This window comes from Coenobita brevimanus, chromosome 19, assembly GCF_032717465.1.
Source record: "Coenobita brevimanus isolate Jiangsu-jjx chromosome 19, ASM3271746v2, whole genome shotgun sequence".
NCBI lineage: Eukaryota > Metazoa > Arthropoda > Malacostraca > Decapoda > Coenobitidae > Coenobita > Coenobita brevimanus.
The window spans coordinates 30047675-30069452 of NC_136972.1; the positions used below are offsets into that span (position 1 = coordinate 30047675).

Genomic DNA, 21778 nt, shown 5'->3' on the forward strand with positions numbered 1-21778 from the left:
CTGATGACTGTTCTGCCCTCAGTTACATGAAGCTGCGTGCCAGTCGCATGACGGGGCCGGTACCTATAGACTACAAATGCTTCAAGTGTCATGCCACAGGACACTGGGTCAGCAACTGTCCACTCAGTAATGTAAGTCTAGAGAAGGTTTGTTGTCACCTGAAATTATGCATAACTCTTTTCAGTACAATTGATGGTCAAGTGTGGTCAGATTGGAGGACACTGATTTTTACCCCAAAACTAAGGTTCATCAAATTTCATACAACGATAGCTTAGCCTCTGAATTTTGTTAGTGGTCTTGTTCCTTCTGATGAAAGCAGACCAGCTGTATTCAGTTTGTTTTCATCTGACAGAACTTGATCATTTTCATGACTGCAGTATTATTTTGTGTTGTTTTCGTTTTTGTTTTCGTTTTTAAAGGCTCCAACGTGCTTGCATGTGTCGGCCTTGGTCACCTAATGGCGGCTCTCCATGCTGCACGATCCATTGCAGCCTCCCTGTTCAGTCTCTTAACCCTGAGGTCACACTTAATGACCTCGTCCCATGTCTTTCTCGGTCTACCCCTCATAACCCCACCCCCAATATTAACACTTCTCACTTTCCTCACCCAATTATCATCCCCCATCCTCTCCACATGTCCAAACCATCTCAATCTACCTCTCCTCATCACAGCACCAATACTCTCCAGTCCCATCCTACCTCTCAACTCTTCCATTGTGAACCCAGCCCCTCCAGGCCTTGGATGCAGGGACGCATTGCACATCCACCTAATCACTGTCATTTCTGTACGTCTGAGCCGGCGAACAGAAATGACAATGATTAGGTGGATGTGTGTGAAATTCAATGAGTCATGGTTATCAGACAATCAATATTCCATGTTTACTGTTCAGTAGTTGGTTTGTCTTCACTGACAGAAGTTGATCACTCCCACAACTAGAAAACTGTATTGTGTTTACATGAAATTCAGTGAGCCACATTTAGCTGTGAGTTAGCAATGAGTGTCCTTAGTTACTGGTCAGATCAGTTCTTCAAACCTGACTATGCTTGGTCACCATCAGAGCTGGAAAGGGTTAGGGATCATTGTCAGGTTAGAGTAAATGCACTATTGTATGTGTTTACCCAAGTACCAGATTGTGTTGGTATCTGAACCACAAACTTTCTGATGTTTCAGTTAAGTATAATTTGTTTCAAAAATAAATTGGATCTTGATTTTACATACTATGAGTTTAGAACTTAATTACTATTCCTCTAGACTTATTATAGTCAGTATGTTATTGCTAGAATTTGGATATCATAATTAGTCCATAGAAGTTGAATTCTTAATACACTTTAAAAAATAGAAGTAACTAGTTGCAACCCCAGGCTCATCTGAATGTGAACTTGTTGGATTGCAGGCAGAAGTTACCCTCTTTCTGCAGTCCATCCACCTCTCAGGAGGATAGGGAACGAGTTGAGGGATGTTTGTATAATGAGTCAGCTTAACTGACTAGTTATATTGGTGCCACCACATGAAGGCATACCTCTTCAGTACCAAGAAAAACAGAAAATTGTAGAATATTTATAGGAGGATGGATGTATTTGCTAATGTTGAATATATTGTGTTACAGGACCTTCGTCGCAGCACAGGCATTCCCTCTAAGTTCCTCGAGGAAGTGGATGACCCGAATGCTCCAGGAGTTATGATCAACTCATCTGGAAAGTTCGTCAGACTACTGGACTCGTAAGTGGCCAGCCTGTCCTCATTTTTTATTCAGTTTAGTTGTCCACAGACTTAAAGTGAACATTGTATAATCAATGAATGAATATACTACTTATTTTAAAGACTACTCTTTATTGTCAGTTGCAGTGGTTCGAGCCAGCGTCCAGTTCCACCCCCTGACCGCCCACCCCCCCCAAGGGAGATAGTGTGTTTATTGTGTAATGAATTGCTGCACGACGCTGTACTTATACCGTGCTGTGCTGACGCCTTCTGTGACGAATGTGAGTACATATATACCGGTATAGAGAGAGAGAGAGAGAGATCTGCATACCATTCCAAGATAGATATCTTAATCCCAGAAGTGGTGGTCACAAACATATCACTTGTATGTCATCCTGTCATGTCCTTTGTCACTAGACTGTCCTCCCCCTCAGCATACATGCCTCTTATTAACCGCTCCACCCTATCTCTTTTACCTCATCCTCGGTCTTCCGCTTTACTCACATACACATTTTATGTCAGTCTTATTCTCCATTCTCTTCACATGACAAAATAATCTAAAAGTACTTCTAACACACCACATCAACATTACATCATTCCTTAACTTCCTCATTTGCCTGTCTGTCTAATCACATACATATTCTGAGTGGCTTGGATATTTCATAGCACTTCTTTTGTGGTGATTTATTCAGCACATTACATGTTCACATCCTTTTGTATATGAGTGATGCACACCATGTCACTAAGGAAACTAAATTACTAAGAAAGAGATACCATGAAGCCCCGTATGTCACCCCCAGTGTATCTTGCTAGATATACTGAGAGATATGGTACTTTTATTTTTTTTCCTACCTTGAAGTATAATGTGTCTGCTCTGTAATAAATTGCTGTGCTGATGTCTTCTGTGATGACTACAAGTTGCGCACTGGTTGATTTTTGCTGTTAAGTCTGCTGGAAATTAATGTAAACAAGGTGCCATCCATATACTGTAGCAGATTTTCCATTTACCTCAAATTAACAGTTGCAGAGTAATATGTAGCAATAAGGTGTCTATTTTTATTTCATGCATCGGTGCTGGTGAGAATTGCCTTCATGTGGTGGCACAGATATACAAATGTCCCCAAATGACCTCCCTCACCCTCAAAAAGAGGATGGTGAAATGCAGAAGGGCAGCTTTAGCCAGCAGTTTACCAGGGTCATATCCAGATGAGCTTAGGTCCATAACATTATCTCACTCTTGTTTGTCTTGCATTTGTCTTAGTTTTTCATATACATCTGACTTCATTTATTTCATATCTTTGTCTTCATTGATCTCATAGTACATTTTTCATGTATTCCATACACCTGCCTCAGTTTAACTTATACATCTGTCTTCGTTTATGCCATACTTGTCTTCATTTATCCCATGTCTGTCATCATTTATCTCAGCTACTCCTTTATCCCATACTCCCATCTTTGTTTAACCTGCCCATCTATGTGTGTTTATCCCACAATTTGGTCTTTATTTATCTCATATTCCGACCTTCATTCATCCCACACATCTGTCTTCCTTTAGCTCATATGTGTGTTTGTTTTTGTGCAGGCATTCGCAACCACCTGGTAGACAGTGAAGATACCAAATGCCCATCGTGTGGTAAGGAGGACATCAGCCCAGATACCCTTATTCCCAACCGATACCTCCGGGGCAAGGCCAAGCAGTTTATCAGTGGATGGTAAGAGTCTGTTTTAGTTTGTAATTGGGACTGGAGAAGGATGTCTTCACTGCCTGGTTATACCAACATCCCTTAATTCGCACTACATCCCTGTAAAGATGTTGAAGTTTTATCCACAGTATTGAAATATTGGGAAGAATTTAATAACTTATAGTCTATATTTTTTCTGATCAGGGGTCACATGTACCCACATTGACTTTGTGGAAAAGTTAATGATGATAATGGTAATGATGATGATGATGATGACTTAATATGCTCGCTTTATCCCCTGCAGGAAAGAGAAGACATCAGACAAGACAAGGGCTGAAAGTACACCACCTGACACAGGCAAAGGCATTTCAACCATCTCCGACACTACCCGGGGCACCCCAACCCGTTCTGATGCTGCCAGGGGAACTCCCACACACACTGACACTGCTAAGCACTCCCCCACACCACCACACAGCCCTGCTGTGTCATCTACCCCTCCTAAGAACATCCCTTCCAGATCACCTCGCCTCACTGTGTCCCCATCCATTCAGAGTCCGTTGGCGACTGACAAGCAGGTGGAAAATGGAGGGGCGGACTCTGATAAGGAGAATCTTGTGGCTCACGAAGATATTGAAAGGGAAGGTGGGATCATTGAGGAAATTGAATACGTGAAGGAGGTAGAGGAAGAGGAACACACACAGGATAATTTGGAATCCAATGCTCTCCCTGTGGTTTCTGACCCTGCACCGGAAGTTGAGGGAAAGCACAAGAAAAACAAGAAAAAGAAGAAAAAGTCAAGTAAACACGAGTCAGAAGATGGGGGGAAGAGAGAGGGGAAGAAAAGAAAAGATCGAAAACACTCCCACAAAAGCCAGGAGGGGAAGTCAGCAGAAATTTACAAAGACGAGGGCCGTGAGGATCGACTGGAAGAGGAGCCCTGGCGTCACAAGAGGCATGACGAAAGCACCCACAGCCGAAGCACCAGCCGGACACGTAGCAGGAGCCGAAGCCGAAGTTTAGACAAGGGAAAGGTGGAAAAGGAGGGAGGCCGCTATGATGAAAAGGAAAGGGGACGCTTTGAGGCTGTTGTACCTTTTGATCCAACGCGACCGCCACCATCTGTTTACCCATCTTCCTCGCCCAAGGACTCCTATTACCCTTATGTATCAGCAGGTAAATGGATTATAATACAGTATTGTCAATTCTCTTTTCACAAAAATTGTCGGGTAGATCTACAAATACTACCTGTAATGTGCTTATGTTGAGTTTTTTTTTTTTTTTTTTTTTTTTTTTTTTTTTTTTGAAGGGGGGAGGCATAATTTATTTTGAGAAAATAAGTATGGGTTTTATGCAGCCAGTTTGTAAGACAAAAATAAAATGCTAATATGGTAGTTGGCTCCTTTATCCTATTTTATGATGTGGCCATTATTTTTGCTCAAAAATGTGAATTATGTGGTCTAGGTAAGAGATTGGCTCATTTGATAAGGAAAATTAAAATAAATTGCAATATTCTAATTACAATATTTAGTGATTTATATCTGAAGATTTTGCCATTGAATTATGATTCCAAATAACGCTTAAAGATTGTTATTTAGGATATACCATTATACTGAAAGTTAGAAAAGATACTGAACAGCAGTTGTGATTATGTACTGTATCTAGAGTATATTTATATTGGTCTGTTAGGTGTCCTTTATGTATGGTATCTTTTTCTGATGTCTAACATATTCCAGCATTTCCATTGTATCCTTTTTTCTTTTTCTTTTTATTTGTATATCTGATTAGTTTTTATTTTCCTTCCAGTGTGGTCTAACAAATCCCAGCATTTGTTAGTGCCCTTATCTGTTCTGTTACTCTTTTCTGTTCAGTCTTACTTCATGAGACCCATTCCCGGAATTTAGTCATGAGGTCTTCTAGCACCTGTTTCTTCCTGATTCATTATGCTTATTGCTTCCATAGTGTGGTGCTGGAGGGACATCTTTACATGTTGTTGTTTATATTACTGGGCAACTACACTGCCAGGCTGTACAAATGTCCCTCATCTCCATTTCTATCCCTCAAAAGCTAGTAGACTGCAGGAAAAGAGCAACTTCAGCCAGCAGTCCATTGTGCTCACATCTAATTGATCCTGGGGCCACAACAGCAATACCTTAATATTAACTTACACTTCATACCATTTTAGTACTGAAATAGTTTGCAAAAAGTAGGTCCTAAGAAAAAGCCAGATGCAAAGATTATCGTGGGAGAGGTGCGAGGGAGTGTCCTTACCTGACAAAAACATGGGCAAAGGTGACTAATAAAAGTCTCCAAGCTTCTCTCCTGCTACATAATACACTGCTTCCACGTATGCTTGATCCAAAAAGTATGTTTTTGTAATGCAGGTAATTCACAACTTTACAAGCAGGCAAAAGTTTTCCCAGTTTTTCAACTCTTATGCTGCTCATTTGCTACTGCTGGCTGATGTTGCTAAGCTGTGAGAGGCTTGTTATGTTCCTCTGGCTATAGATAATTCTGTCTATCTATCTATCTATTGCCAGATGCCTTAATCCTGTAAGGGGTGGCCATAAACAAATTGCCTCCATGTCGCCGTGTCCCTCACCATTTCACTGCCCTGCTCCCATTTCACACACACCCCCCTCTCATATACCCCTCCACACCATCCCTTCATCTCATCCTTGGTCTCCCCCTCCCTCTCCCCTCTCCACCTCACTCACATACACTCTCCTCATCAGTCTCTCTCCCCATCCTCTCCACATGGCCAAACCACCTCAGCGTGGTTCTCCTAATTCTTCCTATCACTTCCACATCCACACCACAATGCTCCTTCACTGCCTCATTTGTCAGTGTGTCTCTCCATGTGACTCCACATGCTCCTCTCAAATAACTCATTTCTATTGCTCTCACTCTTGTGTCCCTCCAACATGGTCCAAGTTTCACCTCCATACGTTAGAGTTGGTATCACAATACTGTCATGAAGTAACTTTTTCACTTCCATGCTCACTTCCCTGTTTTATATCGTTGCTTTCAAGGAACCAGCAACCATTCTTCCATGTTGTACCCTTTCAAGCACTTCATCCTCTAAACTTCCATCCTTACTCATCACACTACCCAAGTTCTTAACCATACTCACATTTTCCATTTCTTCCTCATCCAACCTCACTGTACATTCACTAACTTCATTCCTCTTGAAGACCATAACTTTACTCTTCCCTACATTCTCTTTAGATTCTGTTTCCAACACATTCTCCCAAACTCATCCACCAAGCCTTGCAGCTCCCCTTCATCTTCACTTAACAACACGGTATCATCTGCAAACAACAGTACAGGGAGTTTCCAAACACTGCCCTCTCTCACTAGAGCTGCTCTAACATCCACTTCCCTACCTTGTATCTCTTTTATAACCCCATCCATATACAGATTGAACAACCATGGAGACATGACACGTCCTTGTTTCAATCCAACCTTCAAATAAAAAAATTCACTCAGTTCACTATCCACACGCACTGCAGCCTTAGCACCCTCAAACATACTCTTCACTGCATTTAACCACTTCCCATTTACTCCATATATTCTTAATACGTTCCACAATCCTTGTCTATCCACCCTGTCATATGCTTTCTCCAAATTCATGGAAGTCGCATACAACTTCTTTCCCTTCTCCAGAAACTTTTACACTAAAGATCTAAGAATGAATATCTGTTCTACACAAGCCCTTCCCTTCCCAAAACCTGCCTGCTCTTCTCAAACTAATTCCTCTGTTATTTCGCTAACTCTGTCAATAAGTATCCTACCACATACTGTTCCTGTTACACAAAAAAGACAAATGCCCCTATGATGACCATACACTTCTTTTTCCCCTTTCCCTTTGTACAGGGGAATAATTATACCCAACTTCCAATCTTCTGGGACTCTACCTTCCTCTTAGCCAATCTGCACATCTTCCACATCCATTCTTCCACTATCCCTCCCCCATGCTTCAGCATTTCATCACATACTCCATCAATTCCTGGGGCTTTCCCCATTTTAACTTTCTTCATTGCTTCCACAACTTCCATCCTACTGGTTTCTTCCTCTTCTCACCTCCCTCCGTCTCCCAGCCATTCCCCAGCCACTTACACTCGCATTACTTTCATTCACTGTGTTTGACTAATCCTTGAAGTATTCTGTCCATCTTCTCACTTTTTCTCCTTTCTCTACCAGTAATCTACCATTTGATTCTCTTTTTGTATAATGCTTGAGTGGGAAAGTGAAGGATATGCCCTAAGTGTGAAATAGCAGTGGAATAGTAGGCTTGCTTTTGTTCCTGACTGTACAGTGTATGATTTTTTTTTTTTTTTTTTTTCTATCTACATTGTTGATAAAAACAGCAGCAATACACACACATGATGAACTATCAGGACATATTTTCAAACATTTCATCTACTCTTTGACTGTTAGTCGTCGCCTCCATCATAACATCCTTCATTACCACATAAAGGAGTGTAGGGGCCCAAGGTTAACCTACTCATTCCGATGGCCATGTTCATCTTGTATCATAGCTAATTACTAATGATAAGTCTTCCTATCAGTGAAATATCAGGAATAATTTTGTTTTGTATTTTTCACTTAAGTATTCACTCTAGTTTGGTTGTGAAGTATTTGGTAGCTAATAGCCTTATGAGTGAAGGTAAAATTGTGAACAGGTAATCATATTCACATCTTTGGCCCAAGATTTATGAATGTGACCTCAGATCATTCTAAGATGTTAAAAAAGAATGGAAAAATACTTTCTGGAGCAACTGGACTATATTATTTGGTACAATAAGCCATTGTTATAAATTGCCCTTATATGACATTTTTGCTTTTTAAGTTCACAGTTGATTGAAGAAAAGTTTTGTAATAAAGTTTCATTGTGGTGGCATGGGTAGAACCAGGCAATACATCAGACTGGTTATACAACTGTCCTTCACCTCCCTCCCTGTTGCCCAAGAGGAGGATGGTGGACCGCAGGAAAAGGGCAAATTCAGCCTGCAGTCCAATGAGTTTGCATTCAGATGAGCCTGGGGCAAAAACTTTACTTGGAAACCATGCCAGACTTGTAACAAAGACCGCAAGATTTCCATTCACTTTACCGACAGTGCGCTTCCCGCCATCCATTTTAGCTTTCTTGCCTTCTCTGGTGGTGTTGTTCCTGTTGTGGGCCACGGCTCATCTGGATGTAAACCTAATGGTCTGCTGCATGAAACTGCTCTTCTGCAGTCCACAAACCTTTGTTAGGGGGATAGGGAGAAAACTTTAAATCATTAATCCTTTACTCTTGCCATCTCTGACTAGTATATTCAAACTGGAGGGATTGGATACAGCCTTAATAAGAGTAGCAGTACTTGTTGCCCTAGGTTCATCTGAATGTCAACCCAGTGGAAACTGAAGTGAAACTGCCATTATGCAGTCCACCTTTCTCCATTCGGTTGAGATAGCTAAAATATGTTCGTATAAGTAGGTACAATAGTTTAGCCTCCCGGTTATATCAATGCCACCATATGAATCCTTCTCCATCACAGAGTTGGATACAGCCTTAATAAACCCCATAAATACAAGAGGCCTTGCTTAAGCTGAATGTAATTGTTAGTTAGTGGTTAGAGTAAACTAAAAAGAATTGTTACTCAGATTGAAGAGGCTAAGGAAGCAATTTTTCTGCAACTTGCATAGACATCATAGCAAAAGTCTATTTATTGCTAAACACCATAATCACAAAAGGATGGCAACCCTGTCCTTTAGCATCAGGCTGCCCTCTCTCCCGCTAACACCCCCACACTCATATACTTCATCTTATCCTTGGTCTCCCCTTTCCCTTGTGCCTCACTCATACATTCTCCTGGTCAGTCTCATTCTCCATCCCCTTCATAAATTTCACTTTCCTCCTATTCTTCCACTTTGTCCAGTGTCCCTCCCACCTCGACTTCTCCCTCCAGCTATGGTCTTCCCTTCAGTTTTTCTAAGTCTCTTCTTCACCCAGCTACTCTTTGCTCCCTTTTTGTTGAACATATGCCCTCTCACATTTGCTACGCATATCTTTTAAACTTAACAACTCCAAATTTTGCCAAGGTGTCAGGTTTGCTGTTGTGTTACCTAACTCCTCCTGTCAACATATTCTTCTTTCTGTTGTAAGTACTTGCACTGTAGAACTGTATGCTAGCCCTTATGCTCTGAAGTCTCTTCCTAGATTCTCTTCCTTCACTTTTGTTATCTTCTGTGATTTTCTGTGTGTGCTTATTTCCGTACATGCCACATCTTACGCTCATCGTCAGAGTGCCCATATTCAGGAGTGGCTGTTCCATCTTTATGTTTAAAAAAAAGTCAGTTCATTTCTGCTGTATTCTGGTTTCTGTTTTAAGATTACTGGTTATGAACAAGCAGACTCATTGGCACACTACCACTTTCTCTTCTAGATCCTTTCTTCACCCCATTCCTCCACTTGACTGTTTTCCTCTTCTGACCATCTCTTCTGTGAGCATTGGCAGTTCTCATGGAACCTTCAGGTTACCTACAAGCTTCACAATATTAAACCCTCAGTTCTTCCCTGTCACACATTAACTCACCCCAATCATTGATGGAAGACAATCCATTCTTGTCTTTGCCAGGGTCACATCCACTTTATTTATGGTAATTTAATGAGTCATGACAATCAACCTCTCTGCACTTTAACCTGCCCTATGACTATGCGTCACCTTTTTCTTGATTGCACGTCTACACTCCCAACACCATCACTCACCTTTCCCTCTCCTGTCCTCACTACATCAGTCCCCACTGCTTACTGATTTCCTAGGTGACTCTCCCACTGTTTCCATTTTGAACTTTATCACTATTATCACTGCCCTTCACATCATACATAATTTAATTATTTCCCTCACTCCCTTCTACCTTTGTGCCATATAGCCATATTATGGCTTGATGCAGTTCTTTATTCATTCCCTCCTTCCATAAATGACCATCAGAAAAAAGTGACAGAGAGCAAACACATATTGTTCTCTTGCTTGTTCTTCATTATATTGTTGTATGCTGTTTGTACACTGAATTCCAAGCCAAATATTACTTGTATTCTTGCTATCTTCATTTTTTTTTTTTTTTTTTATGTGCTTGACTCTGGGCATAGACTTCACAGCCAGCTCCCAAGGCCCAGCAGTCCTCCTACATATCATACACCTCTACATGTTTTTATTCAGCTTAAGAGGGACTTTTTGAAATGTATGGGTTAGATATAGACCTCATAAATTCATTTACTGTAAGTTATCTTTCCCTCCCTCCCTCCTATCCATCATCATCCATCCATCCATCCATGCATCCATCCATCCATCCATCCATCTATCCACCCAACCATATTTCCATCATTCATCCAGCTACCCATCTGTCCATTCATCCATCCATCCATCTCCATACATCTACCCAACCATCCATCCATTCATCAGTCCATTTATGTATGTACATATCATTCATTCCATGGTTGCCCCATCATGAGTTTCTTAAGTTGAATGAAATTATCTGGAGGGAGCAAAAATAAAATTAAAAAATACGTCCTTGAATTGAAGGAATGAATGTCTGTCTATTTGCTTATCTATGTATCAATAGCCAGAAGTCTGAATTGCTCCCACACCACTCTGTCCTGCCCTTTGCCATTTGGCTGCCCTCCCTCCATCTCACACCCCTCTCTCTCTTTGTGTCTCCACTCCACTAATTCATCTCATCTTTGGTCTCACTCTGTCTCTTTCACCATTGTTTCGTTTCGTTTCGTTTTGTTTTTGTAGGCTTCAACGTGCTTGGATGCATCGGCCTTGGTCACCTAATGGCAGCTCTCCATGCTGCCCGATCTGTGGCATCCTCCCTGTTTAGTCACTTAACCCCGACCTCGTCCCACGTCTTTCTCTTTCTGCCCCTTGCAACCCCACCCCCAATATTAGTACTTCTCACCTTCTGCACGCAATTATTATCCCCCATCCTCTCAACCTGTCCAAACCATCTCAATCTACCTCTCCTCATCACAGCACCAATGCACTCAAGGCCCATCGTACCTTTCAACTCTTTCATCATAAACCCAGCCCCCCCAGGCCTTGCATGCAGGGACACACCACATCCACCTAATCATTGTCATTTCTGTACTTTTGAGCCTGCGAATATCCTCTTCCTTTGCTGCCCAGGTCTCACTACCATCCAGCATCACACTCCTAGCACATGCTGCATACAGTCACATCATATAATACATAATACATTAGTTTGAGATGCTTGGTGATAACGAAATTTGTTATCAAGTCATCTGATAATACACAATAGCTATGTAGATTCAAATCTCTGGTAATATTTGGGGGCACAACAAAAGGTTTTTAGGCAATCACGTTGTTAAATTTTGGATGTTTCCTGTTAGATGGGCTTTCATTATTCGGGGATTTGTTGTTGTTTGTGGGTGTATGTAGCGCTTGTAAATCTAAGGATGGCCACTCTTTCACTTTGGCGTACCTTAATCTCAGTTTGCCTCTTTCTTTTTCCAGCCAGCTTATTCTTATTCACCCACTCTCAAATACTCCCCTTCTTAGTTCCTTTTTTCTGTATCTGCCTACAATCAGCCCACTTTAATATAACTTCCATTTTATATCCCCCTCCACTTCTTTCTTTCCCATGCCTCCCCTTTGCTCTCCTTCTTCAGTTCCTCCTTTTTCCTCCCCACCCTCCTTCCATCATCCTTCCTTATTCTCTCCATCCTTCCATCATAGTCCTCCCAGCTTTCCTTTTCTCTAGTCCTCCTCCTCCTGTCTTCTTTCGCCCTCCTGTCTTTCCCCATCCTGTCCTCTCCCTGTCTCCCTATCCTCTTTCTTTTCTCCTCCCCTCCACAGGCCAGCTCTCTGGAATTTTCTTAGAGCCCATATAATTTTAACATGTTGCTGGTGTTTCATTTCAGCGGGACCCACACACAGCACCGTCATTCCGCCAACCTCAACACAGTATCTTCCGTACCAGCCAGGGTGAGTTGCGTGTTGTTAAGGGCAGGTGTTGGGTAGAAGAAATAGCAGGTACTGAGTAGAGGAAGTGCAAATTCACCACCCAAGTAGAGATGCAGGTTTTGTATCACTGTTTTCTGTGACATCTGTTTTATAGTAAGGAATAGTTTGGTTTGTTTGCCATTGCCTGACTAAGAATTTAACTTCAATCAGATGGTCCAAAACTTCTGGACTTTAAATGCTTTACCTTTAAGGCCCACTTTCTCTAAATCTGACATTTACTATAGTCCATTTATCTTAAGTTGGCCCAGATTTTTGTCATTTGGTAGCTTATTTTCATGTAGCTAGTGGTAAAATAAGATGGTGTTACAGCACAACATCCTTTCTTTGTTTCTAGCATTATATTCATGTGTTAATTTCTTGTTACAACTCGGTATTCAAGAGAGAGGGATGATAATTTTGACCCAAGGTAGATTAAAAAGGGTATAGTTTGCCTGTACTTTGCTCAGGGCTTCATGTACCCCTCATGTGGAATTGTTATTTAATATTTTACTCTAACCTGACGAACATTCCAAAGCTCTTGCAGCTTAGTTGATGGCTTAATGTACTGAGAGATAGAGAGTTGATTTGACTGTAATCAGTTTGTTTTTATGCGACAACAGTGAACCACTCAACTTAGTGCTTTGTCATGGGTTAATGAAAATCAACGAGCTTTATTTATTGGGATAGGAATGACAGACTGGCTCTCCAATCAGCACACATGCCCATGAGGTGAGCTGAAAGGGGTTAGGTATCTTTGTCAAGTTAGAGTAAATGCATTATAGTAATCAAGGGGATTAATTCCTACCTCATAAATAAGGCTCATTGAATTTCGTTTGTGGTAGGTGGGGGTGCCCACCATTCACTTACTCGATGTAGTGCTGCTTTGGGTATCTGCACTTTCCTCTCTTCCATCCTTCCTCTTCTGCTTTTCTTTCCTTCTTTCTTTCCTCTTTCTTCTGCCTACTGGTGATTTTACACTCCCTCTTCTGTCTTTCTTTCCTTCATTCTTTCCTCTTCCTTCTGCCTATGGGTGACTCTGCACTGACAAGCCAAATGGTTTCATGCACACCAGAAATCCATTTACTATGCTGGATGGTAACCATATAACCAGATTATGGCACCTGGTGGTTTAGTGGGTAATTACGGCGCTCCAGTCAGATTGAGCCTGTGTAGGCTTATATCCAAGGGGTGGTTGGGGTTTATTGCTCACATAATGCCACTCAGGGATGAGTGAGGCTGGTCACTCTCATCTTAAATGTCAGGACCAACTTGCGTAGCCCCAGGTTCCTATGCTCCTTATGGGGCGACATAGGATTGGATGATGGGTGGATGGATGGATGAATATCTTGCAACCACTGCAACATTCTCATTGTGGGAGTGACTCAGTTCCTTCAGACAAAAACAGACTGACTTCAGTGATGTATTACTTTCCTCCTCTGGCATCAAGTGAGCTGAAGGGGGTTAGAGATCTTTGTTGGATTAGGGGGAAAAAATTTCTATATTACCTGTACTGTCTTTTACCTTAATATTTTGAAAAGAAATTGCAAGATTACTGGATGACAAAATTTCTAACATAGCCTTTTTTTTTTCCCCCCCACAGAGTGCCTCCTCCCACCTACAGTACCCCTTCCATCTATTATGAGTAAGTAGAGCAGTGATGTTTTTATATATGTATATAAGTATATCTATACAGATTGATATGACAAAAAATATGTGAGGATGGTCATGCATTTAAGGTGGAGTCAGGATTCTAGGAGATTGAGTGGTGAATGAGTTAGTGTGTGACCCATTTCATTGGGTGTGCTATTTTTCATTCCCCTTCTCTATTTTTCTTTTTCTGGACCCTACCTCACCCCATCCTTGGATGAGAAAAGAGGTCATTTATGATGATGATGGTTATGATGGTGACAGTGATGATTGTAATGTGATTCTAACACTAATACTTTTTCCCTATTTGTACAGAGGCATAGCAGACCCTTTGACCTTGTTTAACAAGCATCTACAGGAGAAAGATGAGAGACTCCGCAGATACCGCAGGAGTCGATCTCGCTCTCCACGCTCAAGGTGGGTTATAAGAGTCTGTGTGTTGATATTCTTTCCACAATTGCCCAGCAGTGAAACCTAGTTCATTCTCTGCAACATATTCCTACCCCTAATGTCCCTTACCTCTCCATTTTTTTCTTTTTTGATTTATTCTCTTTCTGCAATTTTTTCTCATTCCATACTTATTCTCAACCTCTTGTTTATCCTTACGCCTGATATATTCTTATGCTCATATTCTTCTCATTCTCCAGTAATTCCCCCTCCCCCCCAATTTATTGTATTCTTTTATTTATTCTTACTGATAGTTCATGCTTATCTAGTTTATTCTTCTCATCCTCCAGTTTTATTCTCATCCGTGATTTATCGTTTCGTTTTTAAAGGCTCCAACATGCTTGCATGTGTCGGCCTTGGTCACCTAATGGCGGCTCTCCACGCTGCACGATCCATTGCAGCCACCCTGTTCAGTCCGTTAACCCTAAGGTCACATTTAATGACCTCGTCCCATGTCTTTCTCGGTCTTCCCCTCATAACCCCACCCCCAATATTAACACTCCTGACTGTAATTTATTCTCATAAGTTTATTTCTACCCCGCTAGGTCCCCACCACCGCGCTACCACTCCAGATTGCGGTCCCGAACCCCCCCATCCCGCCGGTCATACACAAGGTCACTCTCACGTTCACGGTCCTTGGGGAGGTCACGTTCACGGTCACACAGCCGGTTAAAGACCTCAGGGCCTGTGGGAGGTCGGTCTCCAAGGTCGCGGTCCCCTGGAAGGAGGCGCAGAAGCAGGACCCCGCCACCACGCCCTCTGCCTCCTCTACGCTCACCCCGCTCAAGGTCGTTCTCCAGGGAGCGATCTCCTACTCTTAGCAGGTATGATGTAGTTGCCTTTTGTTTCCATCTTGCATTTCTGTCCCTTGACCCTTACTTTTTACTCACTTGTCTCCTTCTTCATCCCTGCTGCCACTATTCAACCCTCATTAAAGGGGATGTTTTTTTTTTTTGTGGTGGTGGTAGGTGGGGGCGCTCACCATCCACTCCTGCTTTAGATGTCTGCCCTTTTGGCTCTTCTTTCCTTCCTCTTCTGTCTTTTTTTCCTTTATTCTTTCCTCTTCCTTCTGTCTGTGGGTGACTTTACACTTCCTCTTTTGTCTCTGTTTCCTTCACTCTTTCGTCTTCGTTCTACCTGTAGGTGACTAGACTGAGTAGCAAGCCGAATGCTTTCCTGTACACCAGGAAACCATTTACTGTGCTGGGTGGTAATCATATAACCAGATTATGGCACCTGGTGGTTCAGTGAGTAATTAAGGCGCTCCAGTTGGATTGAGCCGGTGCAGGTTTATATCCAAGGGATGGTTGGGGCTTTTTGCTCACGTAATGCCACTCGGGGATGAGTGAGGCTGGTCGCTCATCTTAAATGTCAGGACCAAATTGCCTATCCCCAGACTCCTATGCTTCTCATGGGGCAACATAGGATTGGATGGATGGATGGATGGTTCACGTAGTACCATTTTATAATTTTATGGTAGGCATGTGTTGGTAGACTGATAGAGAGATAACGGGGTGTGTTGTAGCACCCTTTCACTTACCTCTCCCTCCCCCAGCCTCCTCATTTAGTTGGATAGCCTTTGGTTTGTTCACTTTCTTTTTAGTTTTTCTTTCTCTGGACCTTACCCCACCCCTTCCCTAGGTTGGAAAAGAAGTCTGGATGATGATGATGATGATGGTGATTTATTATTATTATTATTATTATTATTATTATTATTACATTATTATTATTATTATTAATTTATTATTATTATTACATTATTATTATTATTATTATTATTACATTATTATTATTATTATTAATTTATTATTATTACATTATTATTATTATTATTATTACATTATTATTATTATTATTATTATTACTGTTATGACATATCCTTCCACAGAACCCCAAGCCCCAGTCGTCGGAAGTCATCCCCCCTGCGGCCTCTGCTACCCACACCTCGCTCACCTGCCAGGTATGCACACATCCTTCACTGCAGGGTTGCCATTTTAGCTGTTTTGGCACCGGACCCAGAGAAATTGATATATCCATAGTGCTAAAATTCCATTAGTTCAAGCGATATTACTGAGATTTTGTCAGCATTTTAGCACTATTTCTGGGGACTAGTATTCATGCATCTGTTTGTGGAATTATGTGCTCCTAGTGATATAGCACCACCTGATTTGCCAGCCTTGCATAATACCAACTCTCAGACCACATTTTCTTTTCTTTTTTTCACAATGCCTCGCTCCACAATTTTTTTTTTTTTTTTTTCACCCATCACACTACAACTTTATTTTATTTTATTTCCCCATAATGGCACCCCTCACACCACAACACTTTCTTTCAGTGGTTTACATAATGGCACCCCTCACACCACAACACTTTCTTTCAGTGGTTTACATAATGGCACCCCTCACACCACAACACTTTCTTTCAGTGGTTTACATAATGGCACCCCTCACACCACAACACTTTCTTTCAGTGGTTTACATAATGCCACCCCTCACACCACGACACTTTCTTTCAGTGGTTTACATAATGCCACCCCTCACACCACAACACTTTCTTTCAGTGGTTTATATAATGCCACCCCTCACACCACAATACTTTTTCAGTGGTTTACATAATGGCACCCCTCACACCACAACACTTTTTCAGTGGTTTATATAATGCCACCCCTCACACCACAATACTTTTTCAGTGGTTTACATAATGGCACCCCTCACACCACAACACTTTTTCAGTGGTTTACATAATGGCACCCCTCACACCACAATACTTTTTCAGTGGTTTACATAATGCCACCCTTCAGCCTTCCTTTTATTATATATTATTTTGGGATGATTTAATACATGTAGTGGGTGGTATGCGGGATGATGAGATAGTGGTTTTGGGAGGGGACTTAAATGGTCATGTAGGTGAAGCAGCACAAGGTTATGAAGGAGTGCATGGGGGATGTGCGTATGTAATAAGGAATGCAGAAGGGGAAAGGATATTCGAGTTTGGGGAGGCAACGGACATGATTATGTGCAACACATATTTTAGGAAAAGAGACAGTAGGTTAATTACGTATGAGTCTGGGAGAAATAGCAGTCAGATAGATTATTGTCTGGTTAGGAGGGCTGATAGGAGGTTAGTGAGGGATGTTAAAGTTATAGGAAGTGAGGAGTGTGTGCAGCAGCACAAACTACTGATTTGTGATATGATGCTTAATGAACGAGTGATGAAAAAGAGGACTTATGTACCTAGGAGGAGAATATGGAAGCTGAAAAACAAAGTAGTAAGGGATGCCTTCTATAGCGAGTTGAGGAGAGTGGTGGCTGAACAGGGAGCTGTAGACAGAGGCATCAGTGAACAGTACAAAGCCCTCAAGAACAATTTCTTGAGAGTTACTGATGTAACATGTGGCTGGACAAGAGGACCACCAAGACATAAAGTAACTTGGTGGTGGGATGAGGGTGTAGAAGCTGCAGTTAAGGAGAAAAGAAGGCTTTTCCGGGAATGGAAGAAGGGTGGTAGCAAAGAGGAATATTTGGCTGCCAAACGTAAGGCTAGAAGAGAGGTATACAGGGCAAAGTCTGAGTCACAGAGACTTCTACTTGATAACCTAAATCATGGGGAAAGGAAAAATATGATATTTAGGGTGGCAGATCAGGTGAAGAGGGATAGTCGGGATATTATAGGTGAGCAGTGTGTGAAGAATGATGAAGGAGGGGTACAGGTGAACAGTGAGAATATTAAAGATGCATGGAGAGAGCATTATAACCGGTTGTTGAATGAAGAGTTTGACTGGGACAGAGAAGGTTTGGAGCCAGCAGATCCAGTGTCTGGCCCTTGGCCTTTGATTGATACTGCTACTGTGAGTGAGGCAATAGGCAGGATAAGGGTGGGGAAGGCAGCAGGTGTGTCTGGGTTGACTGCCGAAATGTTGAAGGCCTCAGACGATATAGGGGTGAAGTTAGTCACTGACCTGATAAATAGGATTATTTACGAGTGTGTTGTCCCAGATGATTGGCTGAAGAGTGTAATTGTAAATGTGTATAAAGGGAAGGGAGATGCCCTGGAAAGAGGAAGTTATAGAGGTATAAAGCTTTTAGATCAGATAATGAAGAGAGTTTTAGAAGGTATGATTAGAGAAAGAGTGAATATTGATGAGATGCAGTGTGGGTTTATGCCAGGTAGGGTGACCACTGATGCCATATTCATTGTTCGACAGCTTCAGGAAAAATATATTGGTAGGAAAAGGGATCTTTATTTTGTTTTTGTTGATTTGGAAAAGGTCACCACTGCTATCATACTTAAATTTATTTAATTTCATTTATTGTAAATTTTATAACTTTGGCCTTCGGCTGCCTAATCTGAGCGCTGATAACTCTCTTTTTGTTATGTAACGAATTAATATTTGGAATCATATAGGGATGAAATACGAACAAGCCTTGGCCATAACCAGCAATCGAACAACTGCGGGGACAAGGGACATTGGTACAGAGGTGCTAACTGACTTGTAATCTTCTTAGAAGAGTTTAATCCATAAATAATGACTTCGTACCACTTAACACCCAGGAGCGACTTGCCTGGGAGGTCAAATCCCTTCAATTCCCCGGCTCTCTCTCTCTCTCTCTCTCTCCATTTTGGAAATTGTTGCTTCAATAGGGAGTTTAGTATCTATTGAAATAGTTACCTTATCACTTTTGTACTGGTTGCCCATTAATGAGAAAAAAAAGAAAAAGCACAAGCACGCATACACACTACGTACATAATATTTTGGCATGTCATACATTTAGCGAGTTATACAGCATGATACACTCACCTGAAAATGCAGTTTGAGTTCATCAAACTGGTCAAGGATTCTGGTCACACAAGATGCAACTGCAAGCCAGCACATATCAGACAGCTGTAGGATCTTGAGTGGCTGCTCCCCGACGTTGATGGTGCTGTAGAGGCGTTGATATTTCTGCTGGATTTGTGAGAAGTATTTGTAGGTTTCCGAAACCATGAACTCTAAGTGAGAGGGCAGTTTTTTCATGGCATACGATGCACACAATTGCAGTGAGTGACATATGCACTTGATATGAGCTACTTGGGGATTTATTTCTCTAAATTTAGTTATAACAGAGCTGTTCTGTCCTGCCATGGTGTTACACCCATCTATTGCCAGGCCTATGCACTTTTTTGGATCAAGGTTGACAGTTCTGAGAAATTCCATCATACCAGCAATAATTCTTTGGGCCGTACAGTTCTCTAGTTCCACTAATCCCAAGAATGATGTAACAATTTTTTTACTTACAAAGCTTGGGTAACAAATCACGATACACAGTTTCTTTTTGCTTGTTATATCAGTGCTCTCATCTATGATATTATTATTATTATTATTAAGCAACGTTGGGTCTGGTTAGTACTTGGATGGGTGACCGCCTGGGAACACCAGATGCTGTTGGCATCCCTACGTGTCAAGTGGGGTTGGTGGAGGATTAGTGCCCCTCCCTGTAAAACAATTAACTCTAAGCCCTTGGCCACCCCATTTGGGATACATGGCGTCTGGCAATGGATGGATGGAGTTCCTTTAACATTGATGGACCAAGCACGTTATTTATCAGAGCAGTGCACTTTGTTCTGTGAATAGAAAGGTCCTTTGCTGAAATAGTTTTCACTAGTTCACCCAGATGATCAATTGTACTTAAGCTTGACTGACAGGCAATATGTGCAGATAATCTGAGCTCCGCAATTTTCACACTGCTGTCTACTATTACTTTTGTGATGCCTGCATCAAAAAGTGTTCTTGTGGCGGAAAAAGGAAGAGCATTTTTCATGTGCTTTTCTGTTGCACAGTGATCTTTCAAATCTGCTTGGTGGGCTCTAAGGACTGTTTTACAAAATCTGCAAAAAGCCTTTGTTTCATCACCTGGGACACTGACAATCCATTCTCGCAATCCATTTTCTTTTTCCCAGCTTTTATTGTATTTTCTGTTATACTTCGCTTATTTACCCATTGTCTTCCCAATTCCACTATCCAGCAAACCTCTCTTCACTTCTCCTTGACTAAAACTGAAATGCTGCCTCTCATATTTTAGCACCACGGCATACATGGTTCCCAGGGCCTGTGACCTCTGTTTGAGTGTGGATTAGGTGAGTCATATTCCGAGGGAGGACTGTACTGGGTGCTAATGGTTTGGTCAGTTCCACCCACCACCCGCCCTCTTGACCTCTCAGGTTATCCTCTCGTTTTTGCTAAGAGACGAAAGTTACACTCAGTAAGGTTAATTCAGTAAGGTTAATATAGCAAATGCCCTCTCGAGCTGAACCAGCCGAAAACCCGCCAGTTAAGATATAAACTCGCCCAAAAAAACGCCCAACCGCCAATGTTAAATTTTACCCGCCAGCCTCAATTAAATACCGCCCAATTTGGCGGGAAATCCACCAACCTGGCAACTCTGGAACAAGGTCAGAGGGGATATGGACTGTAGGAAAAATTGAACTGAATTTTGATTGGTGCTGAGACCCCGGATATTGGTGAAGAATAAGGCCGTACCATATATACAGTATACAGTACTGTATATCTATAGCCCTATTACCCCACAAGGTGGCCACAAATAAGTTGCTTCTGTATCACCTTTTCTTTTGCCATGAGGCTGCCTTTTTTGCAGCTCACGCTACCCTCTCTCATCTCCATCCCATCTCCTCATCTCATCCTTGTCCACCACTTCATTCACTTACCAGTACTCTCTCCAAGTAACTTTCTCACTCTCCAGGCTTTCCATATGGCTGTGCCATCTCCAGGTTCTTCAAATGCATTTCAGCACATCCACATAAACATTATGTAATTCTCATTTCCACTTCCTCATTTGTCTTTCTCTCCTGACTCCACAGGTTCCTTCCAAATAACTCACTGCCACTGTTCTTACCCTTGACTTGTAGCCTCAGACTGTCTATTACCATCAAGCTGTTTTTCTCACAGGCCATTGTTAGACTACCCACCAGGGAAGGAGTTTGAGCGTTACCCTGGCCCTCCTCGGCATAACTTAGATGATTACTCCAGATTCCAGCAGCCACCACCTACTGCAGTACCTAATGCTGCTCCCTGGGACAACTGCCACACATGGTTAGTATTTGTGAAATTGTGACACACTTTTTTCTTTGTTTTGTCTACCATGGACCTTGAGAGGTACTACCATGACAGTGAAGTTTGGTTGCAAGCTTAGTAACCAGCAACATAATCGCCACTCACAGGCAGGAAACTCGGCTATAATACATTTACATAATCAGAGTTCAAGCTGAGTCAAACATTGTTATGTACCTTATTACAGATCC

The 21778-nt window shown here is 41.8% G+C and overlaps 1 protein-coding gene across 1 annotated transcript in view; it reads left to right on the forward strand.

The window, feature by feature from the left end:
- Positions 1 to 21778, forward strand: part of snama (something that sticks like glue) — an 88515-nt gene that overhangs the window by 61404 nt on the left and 5333 nt on the right. The window contains exons 7-17 of the mRNA XM_080266295.1: positions 23 to 131; positions 1607 to 1719; positions 1846 to 1979; positions 3281 to 3410; positions 3685 to 4553; positions 12307 to 12370; positions 13989 to 14030; positions 14351 to 14452; positions 15028 to 15306; positions 16371 to 16442; positions 21426 to 21569. Of these exons, the coding sequence (XP_080122421.1) occupies positions 23 to 131; positions 1607 to 1719; positions 1846 to 1979; positions 3281 to 3410; positions 3685 to 4553; positions 12307 to 12370; positions 13989 to 14030; positions 14351 to 14452; positions 15028 to 15306; positions 16371 to 16442; positions 21426 to 21569 (2058 nt within the window). The remainder of the gene's footprint in view (positions 1 to 22; positions 132 to 1606; positions 1720 to 1845; positions 1980 to 3280; positions 3411 to 3684; positions 4554 to 12306; positions 12371 to 13988; positions 14031 to 14350; positions 14453 to 15027; positions 15307 to 16370; positions 16443 to 21425; positions 21570 to 21778) is intronic.